The 25,164-nt window shown below is 32.6% G+C and overlaps 1 protein-coding gene across 1 annotated transcript; it reads right to left on the bottom strand.

Annotated features, from left to right (window-relative positions):
* Positions 1–563: 563 nt before the first annotated feature.
* Positions 564–13,937, bottom strand: LOC133171939 (uncharacterized). Its single transcript, XM_061306730.1, has 3 exons — positions 13,296–13,937; positions 759–876; positions 564–622 (listed from the first exon to the last, which is right to left on the bottom strand). The coding sequence occupies exons 1-3, from the start codon at positions 13,932–13,934 to the stop codon at positions 564–566; spliced, it is 816 nt and encodes a 271-aa protein (XP_061162714.1). The 5' UTR covers positions 13,935–13,937.
* Between the last annotated feature and the right edge of the window lie 11,227 nt (positions 13,938–25,164).

Genomic DNA, 25,164 nt, shown 5'->3' with positions numbered 1-25,164 from the left:
TTATTCATTTCTCTTATTTTATTATTTAACATATAAATTTGTTCTCCTAATTTTTCATCTTCAATATCAAAAAGGTTGGGGTCTTTGTGTCCTCTTGATTTATTCGATTCTTTAATTGAATACACTGGAGTTTCTAATATAGTTACTTTACAGCCTGGATAATTCTTAACAAATTCTATAATTTCTCTGCATTTCAAAATAATTTTATCAATTTCATCCCCAGTATTAGAAGTAAGAGATATATACATGTACTGTTTATTTTTAGAAGTTAAGTTACAAGTGCCTAACCAAACATACAACCATATGTTGCCATGACGTTTTACCTTTTCTGTTATATTTCTTTTTAACCACTCTGTGCTATCTTCTATCTTTGCACCACTTTTTGACCACCATATAATTTCTTTTTCGGTACTGTGTAATACAACCCTTTTCAGCCAGTTGCCTTTACTATCAGACAGCACAACTGGTACACAGCTTCTGTGATCTATTGGCGGCTCTTATCTTTTAGAAAAAAACTTTCCAAGTTTGTTTTCTAACATAATTCTATGGAATTTAATCAATACTTAATTTTGTAATGAGTAGGAATGATCCAGCACTGATGAAGGTTTTGTGGTTTCTGAGTCTGTAAGAAATAGAAATATAAGATGAAGAAATTGCAGTCAAGTTATACAAACGAAAATTAAAATGTTAATATTATATGATCACATTCTATTATCTTATTGAGAATGAAATGTTTTCATTTTGAATGTAATAAATACCTGTGAAGGTAAGATTTCCTTCTTTTATATCAGCTAATATTTCTTGTTCAGTTAATTCATAGATGTCCTCTTCACCCTCTGGATCTGATAGGGATTCACAATTTTCCCAATATTTTACCTATAAAATGTCGAATATATCATTAATGCTTACTTGAATACTGGATATAGGGAAATTTTTGCACCCCTTTCATTTTCGCCCCTTTCACCCTACTAACATGTGGGCAAATTTAAAACGGGGCAAAATGTGAAAGGGTGAAAATAACCCTGTATATATATATAGAGAGAGAGAGGGGGGGGCACATTTAAACTTGCACAATTTAATGCACAACAGAAATTCAATTTAATATGATGATCAATGAAAACAAAGTAAATTTACACTACATAAGCACACAGAATGGTTAATGCAAATTTGAGGTGCACATGAACAAGACAGTGATTTAGTGCAACACTTAATGTTTTAACATTAATTGCTTTATATTTAATTAATATGCATTAACAAAGGACAATGAACCACTCGCTCACCTTGGAAAGTACTGTTAAGGTAGTAGCCACTGACATAAATCTTTTTTATTATATGTCAAGTAAGAGCTTGTAATGTTTTCCCATTATGATTTTATAGTTCATATGTAAGAAACTGCTCATACAATCAGACAGATGGACATGATGATCATTTCTACCTAATACGTCCTAAACTTTGTTTTAATAGTACTGTTTACTTTACAACAGACATACAGGTATATACATATTTAAAAATATGCATATTCCAGACAAACTTTGATCACAGATACTTAAATTAATTAATAATTAATGTAAAATATAATTGTATTATAATCAGCAAGCACCTTTTTTGTAGAAAAGAATGCAAGAAAAGATGCTGTTATGGTCCCCATACAAAAAAAAACTGAATACTTTAATTTATAATATTGTTAAAGAACAATATTAGATGGGAAGTGGGAAAAACACAAAATATATTCATATAGATGTACTTTAAATATTCCATCCTTGTAGGAAACAATTTTTCCTTCCCACAGGGTGTCCTGACCCTGGTCTGTCCACATGTGTTTAAAATGTTTCCCTATCATTTCCAGAGGTTTAAGGGTTGTCTCCTTCACAGACTCAGAAGTTCTTGTAATAGTTTTTTTCCATTAAAGTGAGGAAATTAGTGGTAAGAGTTTCCAGGTCATGATTTTTTTTTTTATTTTTATTGATGTTAGATGTTTGTCTGAAGGATTTACAACAAAAACAGTTTTTAATAAATTAGTTTGTTCTTTCATGGCAGACAACTTTTCTTTTTTAGTAGGAAGTTTTTCTAATTCTTTTTGAACCCGATTCCTTTCACTCCATAGACCATGAGAATTATTTTTTTCAATAGCACAATTTAGTTGTTCTTCTCTCTTCTGGTTTTTCATTAATATACATTTTTCTCTCTCTCTTATTTGTTGTAGATGTTTCTTGAATAAATCAGATTTTCTTTCCTTCACTCTTTTAAAGCCTTTGTATTTCTTTTCCTGGCTTTTGTTATTAATGCAATCTGTTCTTCTTGAGATTTTGAATTAAGCCATTCAGAAATTTTATTATTTTTGAACATGATGATGCCTTCCATCGTATTAACATCGTTGTTAGAGGCTTTGACAAGACTGTCATCTAATTTAGCCATAAGTCTTTCTACATTAATATTGTTTGGTGGACATGATTGGCTGTTTAAAAGAATATCTTTCGGTGGATCATAAAATTTACTACCAATTAAAAAATCCCTAAAAAGTTGGACACATTTATCTTTTAAATCAACACAGAGACACTCTAAAACATGAGACGTAGCGTCATCATTTGCATGTGGTAAAAAAAGATATGAGGAAGCCTCATGATAAAGATATGGTCCACAGAACAAGGATATTTTATTATGTAAAAGAAGATCAGGATTCTGGAGACACGTGTCAAGAAAGTCGACAACTCTTTTGTAGACACTCCCCATTTCAATTGCAGAATTCGAAACTTCTGCAGAATTCCAATATGGTTTGGTAAAAAGTACATTCAGAATTCCTAATGCACGTACAATACATAAAATACTGCTCTATGCAAGAGCTGTACAAAATATAACTTTGAGTAAAATTTAAAGAACTCTTTGATCCTTTCAAGTACTGTAAAAGTTGCTTATGAAAATAAAATGTTCCTGCTGCATTAAAAAACAGTGTATTAAATCTGTTTCCCCTACAATTCATAATTGGTACCGTTGAAAAATTCAATTTAGCTTTCAAATATGTTGGAGCATGTACTGGGTCACCATATCCATCTTTAAAAAACAACTTTGAAACGGAACGCAACAAACACAGGGTTGCACTCTCATTCTTATTTATATCAAATTTGATTTTAAAATCATTTTCTAATCTACAAATCTCTTTTTCACAAACATCTGAAAATTGCAAAAGTGGATGTACAGAGCATTTAAAAGAATTTATAAAAGTATCATTGTTGGAAATGCACTTTTTTTCATCCTCCAATATATTATTGAGCTTTTGTTCTGTAGCACTCCTATCTGTCATAAAATTAGAAACATTTGAAATTATATTAAAATTGTCAATTTCAGAATCATGACAAGCATCAGTAAAAATTTCTTTAACACAACTAACATAAGTTTCTGCTTTGCCATATATCACCTCCCTCAACCCAGCTGTAAAAGTTTTGTCACTTGTAGAAATTTTCACTCCATAATCATGCCTTCCTTTTTTGGTAGTAGCATCCCTATGAATCGTTATCTAAATTTTTTTATTTCAGAAATAATATGACTACGACTTAATATGCCTAGCTCACTACTTAGCTTTGCAGCTGTTGATGGATGTGGCAACTCTTCTATGTTCATATCAACTTCTTTAATAATCAGATTTATGTGTTGGACCGGAATATTCCGGCTTCTAAATTCATACAATATTTTTCTCAATTTAAAATCATAGGGATTGCCTCTACATTGGGGGTTTCTTAAATGTAATGTATTCTGCTTTTCATAGTCTTCAGAAGCCTGATCTTCCAAACTTAACTTGAATATAAATTTGCAATTTCTTCTTTCAGATCATCTATATATGATTTCGATGTGTTACACTGGGTGCCAATAGTAGATGTACTAGTATTTTTTTCTAATTTATCTTTGGAAGACATATTCTCTTTTAATTTAACTTGGAGGCTGCTGATAGTGGCCTGCAATCTTTGAATAGTAAGTTTGTGTCTTTTTTTATTTTTTGATTCAGTACTTTTACTTTAGTATTTCTGACCTTTTTTGATAATTTCTTTTTATAATTACCTGTACGCAGCTGGTCACAACCAGCACAGGAATCGGAATCAATCTCTTGTGTTTTATTTTTCTGTTGAACATTATCGATTTCTTTTCTTTTGAGAGATGGCAAAATGAATTCTGATTTTAATTTTTGTAAATACTTTTCCTTGTTGGCAAATTTACTAAGTTTTTAAATTTCATTTACAGTGCGCTTAGCTTTGGTGTGTAGGCTGTTTGGATTAATTAGTTCCTTTTCTATTTGAAGGAATTTACAAATTTCTTAATGAAATGCTATTGAATTTCCTTGTACTTTGTTGAATATGTTCTGAATGTCACTGTTTAAAATTATGTTTGTGAGTCACAATTTGTTGTTAGAATAATATTTACCATATATACTGCAAACGATAAGTATAATTTTCCATATCTTAATATAAAATATTATTATTCTGTAAATAGACTGAGAAAATAACTTTTTATCATAGATTCTCTAACTATATCTCATGGAAAACATGAAGGGAAAGAGGAGAAAGTGGCAGACAATGACATGATGAAAACAAAATACTTCTTCTTAAATGATGAATTTGTGCACAGAATGCAAACACATTAATAAATGGAATATTTATAAAATATAAATACCTTTTCAACATATATGGCACTGACACAGTCTGTCGATGCAAGTAAATATGCCTTCCCTACACAAAATAAAAAAAAATACATAACTCACAATACAATCACAATATGCCTGCACTTTATGATATAATAAAAGTTATTAATATCATTCATTGAAAAATAAATATTAATTAAGGTCTTCCGTTTCAGACGGAAGACCTTATAGTGATTCTACTGTTTCTTCTTTTTTAAGGTCTTCCGCTTTAGACGGAAGACCTTATAGTGATTCTACTGTTTCTTCTTTATTATTATTTTTTTTTCCCCTTTTCTTTTCGGGGCGATTTCTCAGAGATGGCTGGACGGATTTTTTTGAAATTTTCAGGGATGATAGAAAATGAAAATACCCCCAGGAGTTTTTTTCATTTTTTCAAAATTCACTTCCGGTCGTCAGATATGTCCGATTTCCGTTTTTTTCAAAATATTTTGTCCGAGTCATATCTCAGAAACGGTAAGATATTAAGACACCAAACTTATATGAGTAATAGATCTTGAGAAGTAGGCAAATCCGTTTGGGTTAAGAGCGTCAGCCGTCACTTCCGGTTGTCACAGGAAGTGATCAAAGAAATCGAAAATTTCAACTTTTCTTTTTTGAATTTTTTTTTGCATCACATTATTGCATCTTATTTGTAGTTTCGAAATATGTTGGTCCCACCGGAAACAAAAACGTCAACTTCCGGCTATAAGCGAAATACTGCATAATTTGAGTATTTTACTTTCCCATAAATATTTTTTATAGACAATGTATTTGAACTGATTTTTAAATATGTTATCAAGACTGCAAATGTCTAGAGTAACGTCAAATATCTTTGTAAAATTCACTTCCGGTCGCGCGTTTAAGTGTCCACAAAATGAGAACTTGTCCCAGTGATATCTCAGAAACAGTAAGAGATTTAGACACCAAACTTATAGGAGTATTAGACCTTGAGAAGTAGACAAAACCATTTGGGTAAAGAGCGTCAGTCGTCACTTCCGGTCGTCACAGGAAGTGATCAAAGAAATCAAAAATTTCAACTTTTCTCTTTTGGAATAAGACTTGCATCATATTATTGTATCTTTTTCACAGTTACGATATGTGTTGGTCCCACCGGAAACAAAAAAACGACAACTTCCGGTTATAAGAGAAAAACTACATAATAGGGTATTTAATTTTCCCATACATATCGCCTATAGATAGAGTTCTCTAAATGATTTTTATATATGTTATTCAGACTGCAGATGTCTAGAGTGATGTGAAATATTTTAGTAAAATTCACTTCCGGTCGCGTGTTTTCTTGTCCTCAAAATGAAAAGTTATTTCAGCGAGATCTCGGAAACGGCATGAAAGTAAGACACCAAACTTATAGCAGTAATACAACTTGGTGAGAAGGCAAACCACATAGGGTTAAAAGCGTCAGTCGTCACTTCCGGTGATCACAGGAAGTGATCGAAGAAATCAAAAATTTCAACTTTTCTTTTTTAAAATTAAAACTTTCATCACTTTATTGCTTCCCTTTCGCTGTTTTGAAGTATGTTAGATTCCACCGGGAAAAAAACTTTAGACTTCCGGTTTTAAGAGATAAACTACGTTATTTCGTGGTTTAACTTTCTCATAAATATCACTTATAGATAAGTATTTGAAATGTTTTTTACATATGCTGTAGATACTGCAAAAGTCAAGAGAAAATTCAGAGATTTTTATTCAGTTCACTTCCGGTCGTGTGTTTTCCTGTCTTCAAAATTAGAATATGTTCTCACAATTGTTCGGCAACAGTAAAAGACTGAAGTCTAAAACTTTGAGGATTTATAGTCAGTCATCAGTTCATTTGCTTCGTGTAAAAATCGCGTGTCGTCATTACTTCCAGTCGTGACAGGAAACGAAGCAAAAAAGTATTTTTTTAAGTTATTTTGTTTCTACATAAGATTTAGTCTAATACCGACGTTGGAAAAAGACATGTTCATGCAAACAGGAAGTAGTATAACGGAAGACCTTCTCATTACTAGTAATGAGTTTCTAGTCTTTTTATTATTATTATTTTTTTCCCTTTCTTGTTTTCACGATTTCTCAGAGATAGCTGGACGGATTTTCTTGAAATTTTCAGGGATAATAGAGAAAAGAATTACCTACAAATGTATCTTTCATTTTTTTCAAAATTCACCTCCGGTCGTCAGTTATGTCCGATTTCCGCTTTTTTCAGAAATATTTTGTCCGAGTCATATCTCAGAAACGGTAAGAGATTAAGACACCAAACTTATCTGAATAATAGATCTTGAGGAGTAGGCAAATCCATTTGGGTTAAGAGCTTTAGCCGTCACTTCCGGTCGTCACAGGAAGTGATCAAAGAAATCGAAAATTTCAAATTTTCTTTTTTGAATCTTTTTTTGCATCATATTATTGCATCTTATTCGTAGTTTCGAAATATGTTGGTCCCACCGGAAACAAAAAACGTCAACTTCCGGCTAAAAGCGAAAAACTGCATAATTTGAGTATTTTACTTTCCCATAAATATTTTTTGTAGATAATGTATTTGGACTGATATTTGAATATTTTATCAAGACTGCAAATGTCTAGAACGTTAAATATCTTTGTAAAATTCACTTCCGGTCGCGCGTTTAAATTTATAGGAGTATTAGACCTTTAGGAGTAGACAAAACCATTTGGGTTAAGAGCGTCAGTCGTCACTTCCGGTCGTCACAGGAAGTGATCAAATAAATTAAAAATTTCATATTTTCTTTTTTGGAATAAGACTTGCATCATATAATTGTATCTTTTTTAGAGTTACGAAATGTGTTGGTCTCACCAGAAACAAAAAACGACAACTTCCGGTTATAAGAGAAAAACTACATAATAGGGTATATAATTTGCCCATACATATCGCCTATAGATATAGTTCTTTGAATGATTTTTATATATGTTGTTGAGGCTGCAGATGTCTAGAGTGGCGTGAAATATCTTAGTAAAATTCACTTCCGGTCGCGTGTTTTCTTGTCCTCAAAATGAAAACTTATTTCAAGGAGATCTCAGAAACGACATGAGATTAAGACACTAAACTTATAGGAGTAATAAACCTTGGTAAGTGGGCAAAACATATAGGGTTAAACTTGTAAGCCGTCACTTCCGGTCGTCACAGGAAGTGAGCAAAGAAATCAAAAATTTCAACTTTTCTTTTTAAAATTAAAACTTGCATCACTTTATTGCTTCTCTTTCGCTGTTTTGAAATATGTTAGATTCTACCGGAAACAAAAACTTTAAACTTCCGGGTTTTAAGAGATAAACTACGTTATTTCGTGGTTTAACTTTCTCATAAATATCACTTATATATAAGTATTTGAAATGTTTTTTACATATGTTGTAGATACTGCAAAAGTCAAGAGAAAATTCAGAGATTTTTATTCAGTTCACTTCCGGTCGTGTGTTTTCCTGTCCTCAAAATTAGAATTTGTTCTCACAATTGTTCGGCAACAATAATTATAATAGACTGAAGTCTAAAAATTTCAGGACTTATAGTCAGTCATCAGTTCATTTGCATCGTGTAAAAATCGTGTGTCGTCATTACTTCCGGTCGCGACAGGAAACGAAGCAAAAAAGTAATTTTTTAAAGTTATTTTGTTTCTACATAAGTTTTAGGCTAATACCGACGTTGGAAAAGACATGTTGATGCAAACAGGAAGTAGTATAACGGAAGACCTTCTCATTACTAGTAATGAGTTTCTAGTGTTTTAACTATAATTGCTATATGATAACAATTGTTACAAATATCAATACTATTAATGTAACTCAGATTAGAAATATATTAATTACATATATATATATGTATTGTACCAATTTTTCTACACTTGCATGTCAAAATTACATGTGATATAATTGAAACAAACTATAAACAGCTGATTGCAAAGGGGGGTAATTATAACAACAAAAAACCACTTCAATATTTCAAAAAAAAATAGTGACAAAAATTGCTTCATTTATATAACTTGTGATTTTTCACATAACCTTTGTAAACATTTCCCTAATTATTAATGGATGATGCAAGTTGAAGCAAGCAGAAGAACATGTGCAAATAAATATTTTCTTGTCTCCTGCATTTTAGACACGTATTTTAAAAATTAATTTACATTTAATCTAATGAAATAAACGGTAAAAATATAATAGAATTATAACACAAAATACCTACAGAAAATTAATTTCACTTATAAAGACAATGTCATATACCAGATAACGTCCTGTTTTACAAAACACGAACAACGAAGTGGCGCGTATTTCTGATTGCACGGACACACTCTTCAGGAGACAACTTCCGCTGATTTGGAGTTATCGTTCTTTGCCTCCCCCTAGTGGTCAGTAGAAATGCTAGTTCATGCTGTCCAGGCTTGACCACAGCCACATGTCTCCATTTTTTGAATTTCGAACCCGATCGGAACAAAAAGTTATGCACGGATACAAATTGAGAAGAAACTAAAATATTTTGTTTTAATGCTGTGAATATTAATACGGGTAAAAATACCACTGAATGCAAACAATAATGAAGAAAGTTTTTTTTTAAATACATTATGTATTTAGTACATGTAAACAGTGTATTTTCATGCTTGCTGAAGAGTAAAATTACATTTCTATTAATATCTAATTATGTCATATAAAATCGAAATATTGTGCTGAAGGATACTTATCAATACAAAGCTCTTAACTGCTCAACTCTGAAAAAGAATGGAATGTGTGTAAAAACAATTTTGAGCCAATTTAAACTACTGGACCATATTTATGCCCCCGGATCGAAAGATCCCGGGGGTATATTGTTTTGGTCCTGTCTGTCTGTTTGTCCGTTTGTCTGCTTGTTTGTTTGTCTGTCTGTTGTCAACTTTAACCTTACCCATAACTTTTGATTGGTTGGAGCCATGACTTTCATATTTCATATGTGTATTCCTCGTGACAAGACCATTCTTTGGATACCATCATATTTGACCTTTTGACCTTGGAGTTTGACCCACTTTTGCAAAATTTTATGAGACTTTAACCTTGGCCATAACTTTTGAACAGTTGGTGCTTGTGGTTTCAAACTTCACATGTGTTTTCCCTGTGACAAGACCTTCCTTTGGATTTCAACCTCTTTGACCCTTTGACCTTGACATAGGAGTTTGAACTACTTTTGAAAAATTTTAACCTTGGCCAACACTTTTGAATGGTTGATGCTAGGGCTTTCATACTTCACATATGAAATCCTTGTGACAAGACCTTCCTTTGGATACCAACCACTTTGACCTTGACATAGGATTTGACCTATTTTCAAAAAACTTTAACCTTGGCCATAACTTTTGAATGGTTGGTGCTAGGGCTTTCATACTTCACATATGTAATTCTTGTGACAAGACCTTCCTTTAGATACCAACAATTTTGACCTTGACCTTGACATTTTACTAACTTTTAAAAGACTTTAACCTTCATCATAACTTTTGAACAGTTGCAGCTAGGGCTTTCAAATTTCACAGGTAAATTCCTCGAGACAAGGCCTTTCTTTGAATACCAACATTGTTTATCTTTTGGCCTGGATTTTGACTTGCATTTAAGGAACTTTAACCTTCGCCATAAGCTGCCATACGGGGGCATCAGTGTTTCACAAACACATCTTGTTTAATTTATGATTTTTTCCCCGCAGTTTTATGCATCGAGCTTTTCATTAATCTAGAGCAGTTAAATTAGGTTAGGCCAGCTTTCAATAATGTTTGATTGCCCTCTCAAAACTTATGATGAAAAAAGTGGGTCAGTAGATAGTTGAAAAAGTTTTTTTTCCTAGAAAACTTCAACATCGATGCTGAATTTTCAAAATCTATCAAAATTTTCCAGAATGCAACAATTATTTTGCTTCCTGGAGGTTAAAAAAGGTTTGAATTGGGTCATTTTTAGTCAGTCGATCAGAAGAGAGCAACCAAACAATTTTTCAAAGATGGCCTTAACTAAATGCAGTCAGCAATTTTAACATTTATATTCCCTTGCAATTTGGAGGTTTTGAAGAAAAAAAAATTAGTTTGCCATCACTTTCACAGATAATGCTCCTGTAGATTATCTGAGTCAATTTAAATGAAATATCTTTAAAAAAATAACCAATCAAATAATTATTTCATTGAATTTTAAAATTTATGATATTAAATAGAATATCATTGATTTCAAATCACCACAGAGACACATGTAACATATTTAACAAACAAAGATGCATCATTTGTAACAAAAGTTTAAAATACAAAAAAATCATATGTTTCAATCTTAGTTTTTAAGGTAGTGACAATAAAATTCAACTATAAAAAATGATATATTCAAAAATAAAATGTTTATGTCAGCTACAATGGAAAACGGTCCTTATTCATTCAGAATGTTTAATGAAATATAAAACGTTCTCAACTATGTGTAATTCAGGAATATTATATATCATGAGGGGGTTTCAAATGCGTCTGCAAATCAAATAATTGGAGCCATGCATCTTTTTATCACAATGATAAAACATTTTTTAGGATGTCTGATGGAACACATTAGAGTCCACAGTGTAATTATTACAAAACATGAATGAGAACAGGTCATAGGAATGACATACTGGATTCTCACTGGATAGCAATTTCTTGAAAAAAAGGCATCTGAATCAAGTATACACTGTATCATGAATGCCAGGGAATGTTATAGCTCTAAAAATGTACAAATTAGATCTACAATGACCTTGCATATTTGCCTTTTGATGATGAGAGCTCTATGGGCCACATCGCTCACATTGCATTGGTCGGAGAAAAGCAGAAATCAATGCAGTATTGAAAAGTTTAAATATATGTGGTCCCCCCTCGCCACCAAGACTAATATAAGGGGCAGGGGAGGGAATCTTGACTTAAACAAAAGTAAATTGACACTGCCTTAGGATGGTTCCATGTGAGCATAACTAACCATGGCTTTTTTGTTTTTAAAAAAGATTTTTCCTAAATTTGAATGTCAGTTGTGCTGTTGAATTAACACTACCTGAGGAAGCTTCCATATAAATATGCCTAATTATATGGCTTTGTTGTTCTAATTAAAGATTCATCCTTTAAATTCCCATGTATAACTTTGATTGCCAATTCTTGTCCCACTCTACTCCTGGGGATCATGATTTGCACAAACTTAAACCTACATTATTAATAAAGCTTACATATAAGTATCATATTTTCTGGCCCAATACATGGTTGCATGATGAGATTTTAAAAGATGACATTATTTTTTCCACCAATTCTTAATTATCTCCCTTGAAAAAGAGTGCGACCCTTCCTCTTAACAAACTTGAATCTCCTTCACCTAAGGAAGCCTTGTGGCAAGATTGGCCATAATGATTCATGAGAAGAATTTGAAAAGTGTACAGACAACAAAGGGATGCAAAAAACCTTCAATCGGTAAAGTTCACTTAAGCTTTTGCCTCAGGTGAGCTTGGAAATATCTTCATGCCATTTTCCTCACATATCTATCATATATTTGCAACTTCAAAATATGCTTGAAAAGCATGTACTTTTTCGTGGAAAACCTTAACATTTGTATGTTCATATGTATAGTGATTGAAGGAGCTGATAATACTAAGTTATCAATTTTTCTTTCAGTAGCTTATAACCGGCTTAAATCAGTATACATGTAATAGGTTGTATAATGCCATGAAGTAGATTTGATTCTCAAAATACAAATTTTCAGATCTTCAGCTGACATACAAAATTATATTATTTAAAAAATTAAATTATACAGAACATTCATTAGCCTTTTTAGTATAATCATGCAATTCTACCATTCATTATGATCAAGCTAAGGGACACAAATAGGCTATTTACATCGGATCTCTTTCCAGCTAATGTTAATGATTTATTTCAACAATGACAAATCTAGGAATTTAAAAGAGATGGAGTTCATGTATAGAATGAAAATTTGACTAAAAAATATTTAACTTGCATAGCAATACAAATTATATTTTAGAAGAGCCCTGAAAAAATAGTGAAAGGGGTGTCAAAGGTCATCTGTTGTTGCTTAAACATAATGACTGAAAATCTCAAGGAGATCCTTCCCCCTTTTTCCCTCTTTATAAATGCATGTTCAATATACACTTAAATATATATAAGATATATACAAGAGATGTATTGTTATATTCAACAACTTATGCAAAAATATTTAACATCAATTCATTTTCAAAAAGTTTTCAATCAAAAGTTGACAAAAATTTTAACAACGTTTTTCTTAAATAAGTATCTTAAGAAAGCCATTTCTTGTCTCAGAGCTAATTGTTCACAATCAGCCTCATGGCACGATAACGCTTGATCTTCATCTTCGTCTCTTCAAAACTTTTTTCTACAAATGTAAGAAAAACAAATTAATAAAAATGAAGATATTTCTTTCATTCAGCTCTAACTGAACATATTAAAGTTGGCCTCTTTTCATTTTTCCTTCATCAAGCCTGAAGCAAAATGTGTGATGCAGACAATTATGCAAGTTATTTTCTCTTTCTTTTCTAAATTTAATGAGATCATTTTAGATAAAATTAATCATTACCTTGCAATGATACTTAAATGCTGGTTGTAAGAACTGAATTATCCATATACCCAAACAAACTACATAATAAGAACGAAAAACACAACTAACATACCTGTGACAGCTGTTTCCTGAAACTGGAAATATGGTTGTCTAGAACCTCTATAGCAGGCAGTGAAACAGTGTTCTCGTAGACTCTCAAATGAGGTTCAAAGGAGCTGGCCCTTGGGATCCTTGGGATCCTTGGGATAGGAAATCTTCTTTCCCTCTGAAGGTGTTCCCGCCACCAGCTCACATGGCCATCACTGAGCTTTCCACCATCTCTCCATTTCCTCAGATCTTCTTCCATCGCAACAAACACCCTCTCCCCTTTGTCTGTGACTTGCTGAATGGGATATGGTTCACCATCAAATGCCTTAGCCAGGTCATTGACTGTAATCGATTGGTAGGCGGTGGACTTCAGTGGCCATTCCTTATACGACATCTGGACATCATCTCTGACCTTTGTAAATCTAAAAGTGTGTGTGTGGGGGGGGGGGGGGGGGGTGCTGTGGCCATTCAAATAGACAGGTGCCTGGATCCCCAGCTGCCTGTAATCCCAAAGATTGTCAAGGTGGTGTACTGTTGGTATAGGACTGTATGCTTCCTGCACCAATTCCTGGAGTCTTGAGAGAGTTGGTACTGCCATCCTAGATAAATGTACAGACAATCTGGAGAACATCTGGTCAACATCTTCATGGGTATGGCGCACCATGAGAAAAGATAACTTGATCTGAAAGGAAGTAAAAGAAAATTAACACTGATATACCTATTTAGATAGAACCTTAAACATTCTTTTCTTTTCTAATTTAAGCATATACAATTGACAATGACAAACTTTATTCTCATACTGACATAAGATGTGCAAAATACTACAATGAAAAACAATTTTACTTGTAGATACAATTACATTTCCACCAACTGATTAATTCAGGATTAAACGCTTAATAATTAATTATTAAGTCTTTGGGTTAAAAATTACAGACTGCTTTAAGGATATAAATATTTATCAATTTTACACCTTAGTGCACATTAAAACATGTTTATTAGAAACTTGTTTTCAATGTATTAACATTACAGCTTTTTACTTTTCATTTCCTTTAGATTCAAAACATAATATGAAATTAAAAGATATAAACTTGTCATTCTACTAGGTCTATAAATTAGTTTCTTACCTTTAAGGAATCACTGTCTAGTTAGTAGAGTATGACAGGGCATCAACGATAGTTGGAAACGTGGGATAATTTGCATAACGGGCGAAGCCCGTTATGCATAAATTATCCCACGTTTCCAACTATCGTTGATGTCCCTGGCATATTCACTAACTAGAGAGTGATTCCTTATATTTCCATTTCATTGTGAAATTTAAATTACACGAGGCCTCCTATGTCAATTTCAATAGTCCCCGCCCACTGACGTCAAACACAAAGACAGACGCACGAGATTTACATGCATATTAGGCCACCTGAGCTCCTAAACTATTGCTTGGCGAAATTTACATTCCGGTAGAATGATCAAGAAATCAACTCAACTAACTTTCACAGAGTTATCACACAGAAAAAAAAGAAATGGAAATATTCTTAAATATGCCTCGTTGCACAAGTTTTGCAAGGAATCCCATCAAGACATAATTCTTGTTGTCCTTCGCAGAATTGTCTGCTTGAAGGTACAACGTTGGTGGAAGTGACTTGTTCTGAAATGAGAAATGATTTGTCAATGCATAAATATTTTCTTTTGCTATTGGAGGAGGATAATGTAAATGTTTATTGTTAGTAGTAAAATGAATATAAATTGATGATTGTCAATATAAACTAATTAACTCCAACTAATTTTGGTTAATTATTTCCCGATTCAAAATTGTAATGCTCGTCAGAGCTAGTATACATTTCTTTGGGTAAAGAGATTCCTGTTCACATACCGTAGAAACATCCTCAAGAACCTTCAGTAAGCAGTTTATGGTAACGTTGCTGTCGCAAGCAAACTTATCTGTCCATGTGAAGACATTCAGTGCTTTCTGTCCATGAGCTAGGACACCAGTCACATGGTGGTGTACCCTTGTCAGGGTGGCATCTCCCTGCACAGAAGAATAATTCTTAATGTTACTATTTGCTTGGGTTTTCACCTATTTAGTTTTAGATATATTCATTTGTAATGTCTTTGACAGCTGTATTTTATGAAAACTCATCAAGGAAGATGATGATTTCATTATTACCCCGTTCCTCTCCCCCTCTGAGCTCAAATAAAAAAGTAATTCAAACAAATAACATCTTTATTTGGAGAGGGGGAGATAAAAATGATAGCGAAGAATAGGAAACTGTTTATCTTATGGTATGTTGGGCCGAAATCTTGGGAGATTAGTTTTAGCTTGGTAAATGTTGTCGATGATCATCGACAAATATTTTTCTGGCTGGTCCAATGCCTTTTCACAATGCTTGTAATATTTCTCTCTGGCAATCCTACAACATATTAATTCATAAGAATTTGTATTCCTTCATCTGATTGCATCTGTTATCAAGAAATGTTTTTGATGGGACGCATTACTTAAATCATGATATGTAGAGTATACAATACGAAAGATTATTGAAAAATAGAAAATTCAGAATTCAGTATTTAATAGTTTAACTTTGCAAAATATTTTTTTAAATATCCAACTGTTTCAAACTTAACATATACAAAATAGTTCAAGTTGTCTTTAAAATTTTAAGTAAATTGTACCTGGCCACTAGCAAATGTGCCCTTTTCTGGTCTTCAACTTTGAGGAGCTGCTCCTTTGACAGTCGTTGCGACTTTAATTGGCGAATAATTGCCATTCTTCGCACTCAGTGAAGGTGGTTTTCTGAAATTGATGATATTCATAAGTAAATCTGATCATAACAGTATTGATAAAAACTATGGTATCATTCCTTTGCTTGGTGATCATCATACAGACATTTTTGCCATCATTATTCTTACTTCTGAAATATTTTGTAAACATTATTATAATAATACCTCTACTAATTCTCCCCTGTATAAAAATTTGGTTACTGAATGTGAGTTTTACCTTGAATTCGCTGTAAATGGACTTATCCCAATGCATTAGTCAAATGAGCTAATTCCTGCTTCAGAAGCTAATTCCTGGTTATCCATAATCCTCTAGATCTAGATTTTACTTTTCTATCGGTATAGTATGTTGATGGACTAATCCCCAGTTATCCAGAATCCTCTTTTTTTTTACTTTTGTATTGATATAATAAAACAGTTAGCAAGATTCGAGCCCCCCTCGGCTATTTCCCCTAGGCTGTGTTTCAGGAAATAATCCTGGCCGTGGGGAACTTGAATCTTTCCAACTCCCTCAATGATATACATTAACTGTATAATTTCATCCAACATTATTTTGAATATTTTCTCAAGAATATTTTTTAAAATCACAACATAAGTAAACCAAGATGTTGAAGGAACTTACTTCTGATGCTTGCATGTCTGGAAACCTTTCCTTCCAGACCCTCTGGAAATGCCTAAAACAGTATGGATTGGAGTGGCTGGCAACATACTCCTCGTAAGTGTTCTTCTGAGTCGGGCAAGTGGGAAGGGTGATTTTCTGTTTGTCCGGGAGCTTCTCTCCTTGCTTCCCGCCTAAACTTTCCAAGTAATTTGCCAACTCGGAGTGCCGTTGGTGGCCATACTTCATCCCTTTTCTACCATCTGCTGGGGGTGATGATGATATCTTCTGTTCACAATATCTAAAGAAAGAAATTGATGTTAAGTTTTCATGATGTCTAAGTCTTAAAACTAACAAGCAGGTATAACAATAAAATCCCAATATCTCAAAAACTAATATTTCAAATACCAGGGATATGTTATCTAAGTGATTCAGCAGTCTCAACAAATTACTTTTTTAATGCTAATGTTATATTAAATAGCACAAACAATTAATTTGGAGCCCAGATGTATTGTTATAAAGACAAAAAAATAATTTACTTTGATCTGGATACTCCATGAACTAAGCATTCAGTACACACAAAGCGTCCAGCCAGAACACACTTTTCTGATGATACAGCACTGCCATGATTCACAATTTCCCTGTTTTGTTCTGCAGCCACCAATTGCAAGCTCCAAAATTGTTCCCTCAATCCACGAAACACATCTGATGGAACATTTTCAATACACCTTGATGGACAACATGGCCTCTTCATGTCCCTCTCTATTTTCTCTCTGCTGGTGTTTTCAATGCATCTTTTACCAAAAGAACTGCGTTGACTTGTAACATCCACTGGAAAAAAAATATAAAATTGTAAAATAATAACGAATTGAAATACAGGATATTTCAGCATGTTAGAAATTACCTTTAAATAAAAAACAAGGTCTAAGGGCCTTAACGGTCACCTGAGTATAATACAACAACTTAGAGGATCCATAGCATATAAAATAAACTGATGAAGCTTTGTTGTCAAAAAGCAAGAGAAATAGGATGATCAGGATCAATGAAATAATTAGTCTAATATCTAGTAACAATTCATAAATTATGTTCTAATCTGTCCCCAATTTATCACTTTCACCATGGAGATTATTAACAAACTATTAGTGCTTCTTTAATATTTTTTACCCCAACTTGTAATCTCTCACACTGCCTTCTAGTCTTTGCAGACTATTTTAAACAGTTATTTTTGTCTCATTTTTTATTATTCCATCATTTACAAGTCTATCTGATCATTAAAACTATGAAAGTAGTTTTTGTATTATACAATAATTTTTTTTACATAATTCTCTATTCTTTTAACTTTTTGAATACATTATTTACAGTGATTAATCATCAAAAGTGAATTCCAAAGGGGAATAACTTCTCTCAGTAGAATACAAATTAATAAAGCCCTGGCCAGGACCAGAACACTTGACCAAATGGTCCAGATGTTTAAAAATCTGGTAAAAATATTCTTGCATATTAAAATTTTTACTTTGTTTGCCTTTAATTCAAAATACCTTGTGCATCTGCATTTTGTTTGTTTGTTGTTTAACGTCCCTCTCGAGAATTTTTCACTCATATGGAGACGCCACTTGCCGGTGGAGGGCTACAAATTTATACCTATACTCGGCACTCTGAATGTCTTCAATGCTTATGATTCTTTGTTGTGTGCATAATTCTGAGTTATGAACATTTAAAACGTACAAGGGCTGACAATTTGAAGTTCATCTTGAATGAATGATAACCCCCTTACCTCAGAGGTCAATAAATATTATTAATAAAAAAAAGTTTATTTGTACCTGTTCAAATCTTTATATTTCTGCAAGACATGTAAAATTCATTCTTTTTTTTTTTTTTATTTCGTTTACTCAAATCTGTTTCTTTCATCCAATGAACATCATTTGTTTTTGCTACCCTTACACACTAGGCATTCCTGGAATATAATACTTATCAGAAACTTCTCGTAGAATAGGTTTTCGACATCCTGTCTGTTCATCAGGGCTGGGATTCATAAAAATACTTAAGATTTGTGCTAAGATTCACATTTAAGTATAAACAAAATATCAGCTAAGAAGAAATTCTTAAATCATATTCATTAAAGTCATATTCATAAAAATTCTAAGTGCAATTCTTATCTAATTTTAATTCTAAGAAAAGTAAAAGCACTTAGGTTTAGTTCACCGTAATCTCAGCGAGATTCGTCGAGACTGAAAAATTTGGAAAGACGTCTATTACGAATCTCAGACCAGCGCCACACATAACTAAAAAGTTTTCAACTCAAATGAATGAAATTTAAGTTGATAACTGCACAATGGCATTATATATATTTAAATATTATCCAACCTGTCAGGGACCAAGGCCATTGTTAAAGTTTCATCATCAAGAGCCAATGATATGAAAATGTCTTTACGGACCTTACGGACCAGGTTTGCTGTTACTCCAAGAACTGGGACATCAACAAACATGCTTCGCAAGTGTAACACATCCTTATATACTGGTCTGAAATCTTCTCCCTTGGAATAATTTTGACAAATTTGCAAGTATACACTGAGTTTCAACAGTTGGTCAATTTCAAGAGCAATTTATACCTGACAATGTTTTCTTTAAGATAAAACTGCCATAACAGTGTAATACCATTCAGATATACAATGTGCCTCATCACAGGCCAACCATTTTTCTTCTGCATACTACCACCAATGAATATCTATCCAGAATTTTGATCTTACGAACTCAGGGGATATGAGTAATATTGAGAACATTCCTTCCTTGATACCTGTAAAAAATACACAGCTCAATCAACCTAAATAACTTATTTGATCATTGATGTATTCTATATTGAAGATTTGGAAACAGTACATGCTGGAAAGAAATATACCAGCAATAGCTTCTGTGGACATATCTGGTTCTACAGCAGTTGACCGTACATTCATCTCCTTCAGAGTGTTTACCTGGACAGCCATAAGAGATTTCAGAGATGATACCACAATGGCTATATGGTGAATGGTCCAGTCAAGATGTTCACTGATCATTTTTTAATTAATTTTCTAAACCAACAAACTTTTTCCCCCAAGGTGTGTGTGTGCGTGTTCAATACCCACTAAGAAAATCCAACTGAAACTTTTGACCCCCAGTTCAATCCAAAAACCTTTTATCGAGGGTGGGGTGGGGGTGGGTTCCTTTATATCTCTTGTATAAGTGATTTCAAGGGGGTAAGGGGGTTCAAAATTTTGACATCTCTAAAAATATTCCAGGGGAGAGGATCGCTGGATTCACACATATTTCAGCACACATATTTCAATCGTAATTTTTGGGTTTTGAAATGAGAGCATTTGTAGAATAAAGATTTGGGTGGGGGTCTGTACTGTTTGCACCTAATATAAGAACGGAATTGTTAGTTAATTGTTAATATGAATTTAATTTTAAAAATAAATAATTAAATATTATTAATTGTTAATTAATAATAATTACCTCGTCAAGCAACAAGTTCAAGTTTAATTTATTCACCCAAACCAAAATATTGGTACATGGGGTTCATTAATAACATATATACATTATATACAATCTGATCAGAGGTACATATACAAAACAAAAAACACGACAGATGATTGAAAAAAAATAAATAAATAAGAGAGCGGAAAATATATCAAGGAGGACAGACAGCATCATAAATTTTTAAGATAAACATACATAGTTTTTTCAGCATTTTTTCGTTTTTAGTTGACATTAGTTCCATGAATTTAATTAATTTCGTTCTCTGGGAATAATAATTGCCCAGGTAACTTTTTCTTACATTAGCTAAAGTTTAACATTCTAAGACATAATGAAATTCATCAGCAGATTGAGTATTATTACAAAGTGTACATATTCTATCACACAGTGGTATACCATACCATCTTCCAGTCTCTACTAGCAGATGATGATTTGCAGTTCGAAATTTTATAAATATTTTTCTAAATTTAGGAGATAACATCAATATAATGTTCAGATCCAAAGTTTTGTTTAAAGATTCTGTAAATCTGTCCTTTTGAAGAAATATTTACGTCACTAGACCACTTTTGAATAACTTGATCTTGTAATATTTGTTTTACAGTAGCAGTTATCCATTTATAATTCATATTGACACCCTGTTCGTACCATACATTTGATAAACCACACATATTACATATTTTACAATCTAACCATGGGTTTGTTAAGTTTCCATCACAGTGCAGTTTAGAGATATGTTTGTTAGTACTTCAGTACTACAGGTGTTCGTGAGTAGATTTAACTGTGTTATTTTGCTGACATTTAACCATCGATTAGTGACCGTGCTTTACCAGTTTACTGTATTTGTGTTTTATGTTTAAAACTGGAGAGTGAAAACTTGTAAAAATGCCACCTACAAGAACTAGTAGTAAATCTGAAAGCAGTCCAGTCACTCCTAGTGTCAGCTCACCTGGAAAACCAAGTAAAGAGCTACAGTCAGTTATGGAAGAAATTCGGCGATTGAAAAATGATCTTGTAACTAAAAAAGACCTGGAGTCAATTGTAGAAACTATTGTGAAGAATGTTGTAACTGATATCATCGAAAAGAAAATGGAAAAAATCAACGAGGTATCAAAGAAAACAAACAAACGTTACAGAAAGTTATTGATGATCAAAATGATACGATCGAAAAGCTGAAGCAAAGGATTGGACAGCTTGAAACAGAAGCGGAGGACACAAGTTATTTTGCCCGTGAGGCTTATGTTACTGCAAATCGCAACGAACAGTATTTTAGGAAAAACTCCTTTAAGCTTAATGGTGTTCCCCAGACGCAAGGGGAAAATATAATGGAAGTTGTTGGTCAGGTGATTCGAAGTGAATGTGGGGTGCGGATCCTAGAGGGCGATGTAATTACAGTCCATAGAATAACGGGTAAGCCTAATACACCCAAGCCGATTCTGGTTAAGTTGAAAAACAACCCCGCGAAGAGTGCAGCAATGTGTAAAAGATCCGTCATTAAGACCAAGACGAACGGAGAACACTGGCTTTCAGACGATGTTACCAAGCAGAATGCTTTGCTAATCGAACGCCTAAAAAAAACATCATAGGATTAGTAACGCATGGTACTTCAACGGAAGTGTCTATGGTGAAATTAAGAGTAATAAACAGAGAATGATATTTGAGATTCTAGATAATATCGATGAAAAGATAGAAGAAAGTGAAAAATGAACGAAAAAATATTTCGGATCTATCTGCCACGTTCAGGACTCTTTGTACTACTATTCGTAGAGACTGTTCCGGTATCGTTTGCCAACGGATTTGGCTACAACAACGCAGTTTTGTGAAAGGCTTTGGGGTCTTACCCAACCATTTTAGAACTTTATATGTGTGTTTCATATGTTTCTCTTCTCTTATTCCTTATTTCTGCTCTCCTCTTTCTTTTCTTCCTGTATCACTTTTTTCCGATTGCGAAGTACAATGTCTCCACGCTTTCAAAGGTAATGTTCACTTTTCAACTAAAGATGAATAAAATTCTATCTGTTAACTGTCAGGGTTTAGGGGATATCAACAAACGCCAAGATGTTTTTAACTTTTTAAAAGGACTTAATTATAATATATACTGTTTACAAGACACACATTTTACACCCAACTCTGAGAATGATGTTCAAAATTTATGGGGTTTTGATTGTTATTTTAGCTGATGGAAACTATCTGTTTTTAGAATTTAAAACTGATGAAAAAAATTCGCTTCTTTGTAATATTTATGGCCCAAATAATGATAATCCAGCCTTCTATGAAAACATACAAACTTGTATAGATGATTTTAATTGTGAAAGTGTCATTATGTGTGGTGACTTCAACCTTGTTTTGAACCCAGACATTGATTATTATAATTGCAAACATATAAATAATCCAAACGCAAGGCAAAAGGGTTCTTGATTTAAAGGAAGATGGTGGCTATATTGATATATACAGACAGTTTCATCCAGACACCCAAAGATATACATGGAGGAAAAAAAATCCACTAAAACAAAGCAAGCTTGATTTCTTTCTGATCTCTGAAAATATATTGCCAAGTGCAAAAGAATGTACAATTGAAACAAGTTATAGGTCTGATCATTCCATGATTAGTTTATCTTTATCTTTTAATGATTTTAAGAAAGGTAAAGGTCTTTGGAATTTTAATAATTCCCTTCTGAGTGATGAGAATTTTCTTTATACATAAATGAAGTCACTAAGAATGTTAGAAAACAGTATGCTGTACCTGTATATTTAATGGAAAACTTGCAACAAGTTAACGATGAAGAATTAACTTTTACAATAAATGACCAATTGTTTTTGGAAACCCTTCTCATGGAAATAAGAGGAAAATGTATTTCCTACTCTTCATACAAAAAGAAACTACCAAAACTAAAAGAAGAAAAACTTGTAGAAGAAATAAAACACCTTGAAGAAACAATACATACTACTGCTGACAATGTTGAAATTTTAGAAGAAAAAAATAAGGAATTAGAAGATATAAGAAGACAAAAGATGAGGGGTGTTTTAATAAGATCTAGGGCAAGATGGGTAGAACAAGGGGGAAAACCATCACATTATTTTTGCAACTTAGAGAATAGAAATTTTACAAGCAAGATCATTCCAAAAGTAGAAACAGAAAATGGTAACATTATTTATAAGCAGGCCGAAATACTGAATGATATGAATACTTATATAGAGATATAGGTAATTCTTTAAATGACATCAATCTTGATGATGAATTAAACTTTCCAAATATTGTTAAACTTTCAAAAATAGAGTCCTTGGAGACAGAAAGTAAAATAACATTAAAGGAAGCTTCAGAAACACTCCATAATATGAAATCAAACAAATTGCCAGGTTCAGATGGGTTTACATCAGAGTTTTTTAAGGTATTTTGGAAATCTGTTTGGATTGTTGTTGTAAAGTCCACAAACTATGCTTATGAAAACAATACTTTAAGTATCACGCAAAGACATGGTATTATTACTTGTATACCGTAAGGTGATAAACCCAGACAACTTTTAAAAAACTGGAGACCTATCTCTACTAAATACTGTTTATAAAATCGCATCCGGCTCAATTGCTAATAGAATGAAAAAAATCTTGATAAAATTGTTCATCGAGATCAAACTGGTTTTATACAAGGAAGAAATATTTCTGAAATTATAAGACTGATATATGATATCATGCAGTTTACAGAGGAAGAACATATACCAGGACTTTTACTCCTGGTAGATTTTGAAAAAGCTTTTGATTCCTTGTCTTTTATACAGAAATCCCTCAATTTTTTTAATTTAAGTAATTTCATTAGAAAATGGGTTGATATTTTTATACAAATATTACAGCTGCTGTTAATCAAGGAGGAAATCTATCACAGTCTTTTAACTTATATAGAGGCTGCCGTCAAGGAGACCCTTTGTCTCCATATTTATTCCTCATTTGTGCAAAAATCCTTGCAATCAGCATAAGAAACAAGAAAAATATAAAAGGGATTCAGTTTATGAATACTGAAAAAAAGTTAACTATGTTGGCAGATGATACTTCTCTAATATTAGATGGAAGTGAAAAATCACTTCAATCTAGTCTCGCTACTCTTAAAAAATTTGCGGACATGTCAGGTTTGCATATAAATTATAGTAAAACTCAAGTACTTTGGATTGGGTCAAAAAAAAGGTAGCAATGATACTTTATGTACAGATAATATGTTAGAGTTGGGGAAAGCAACTTTTAAATTATTAGGCATTGAATTTGATACAAATCTTCAAAATATACTTATGCTTAATTATGCATCTAAAATCGGTAATATAAAAAATCAATACAACAATGGAACAAGAGAAATTTAACTCCACTTGGTCGCTTGACAGTTTTAAAAATCCTTTTACTGCCGACCTTAAATCATATTTTTGCATCTCTCCCAAATCCCTCTGAAATACAAATAAAAGAATTAGAAAAGATTTTCTATACATTTGTAATGGGTAGTAATAATTCAAGACTGAAAAGGAAAAATTTGTATAATTAATTATAAGGAAGGGGGCTTCAAGATGATCAGTGTAACAGAGTTCATTATGTCCTTAAAACTAGTATGGATGAAAAAATTGTTACTACAGGACAATGGGTTGGATTCTTTTTTAGATGTTGACATTAAAAAAGTTGTATACTGTGGGCAAGAGTGTTGTCAAAAAATGAATAATTTAAAAAATATATTTTGGAGGGATGTGTTGCAAGCATGGTTAAACTTTTGTGAAAAATCTTTACAAAATGACACACTTCTTTCTTTAGAACCATTATTTCTAAACAAAAATTTAATTATTAATAAAAAGCCACTTTTCTATTGAAGATGGTTTTCAGGTAATATTTCATGTATTAGTGACATACTTTATGAAGATGGTTCATTTATGAGTTTGAATGACCTGCACGCGAAATACAGGATAAAAACACAATTTCTTGAATATAATGGCATAAAGAATGACTGAGAAAGTTAAACAGAGATCCTAATAATTTATTAAAGATAACTTATCCA

The sequence above is a fragment of the Saccostrea echinata genome, unplaced genomic scaffold, assembly GCF_033153115.1.
Source record: "Saccostrea echinata isolate AGI-Se365-2 ecotype Australia unplaced genomic scaffold, CSIRO_AGI_Sech_v1 ptg000054l, whole genome shotgun sequence".
Lineage (NCBI taxonomy): Eukaryota > Metazoa > Mollusca > Bivalvia > Ostreida > Ostreidae > Saccostrea > Saccostrea echinata.
This window is presented reverse-complemented; position numbering and strand designations above follow the sequence as displayed.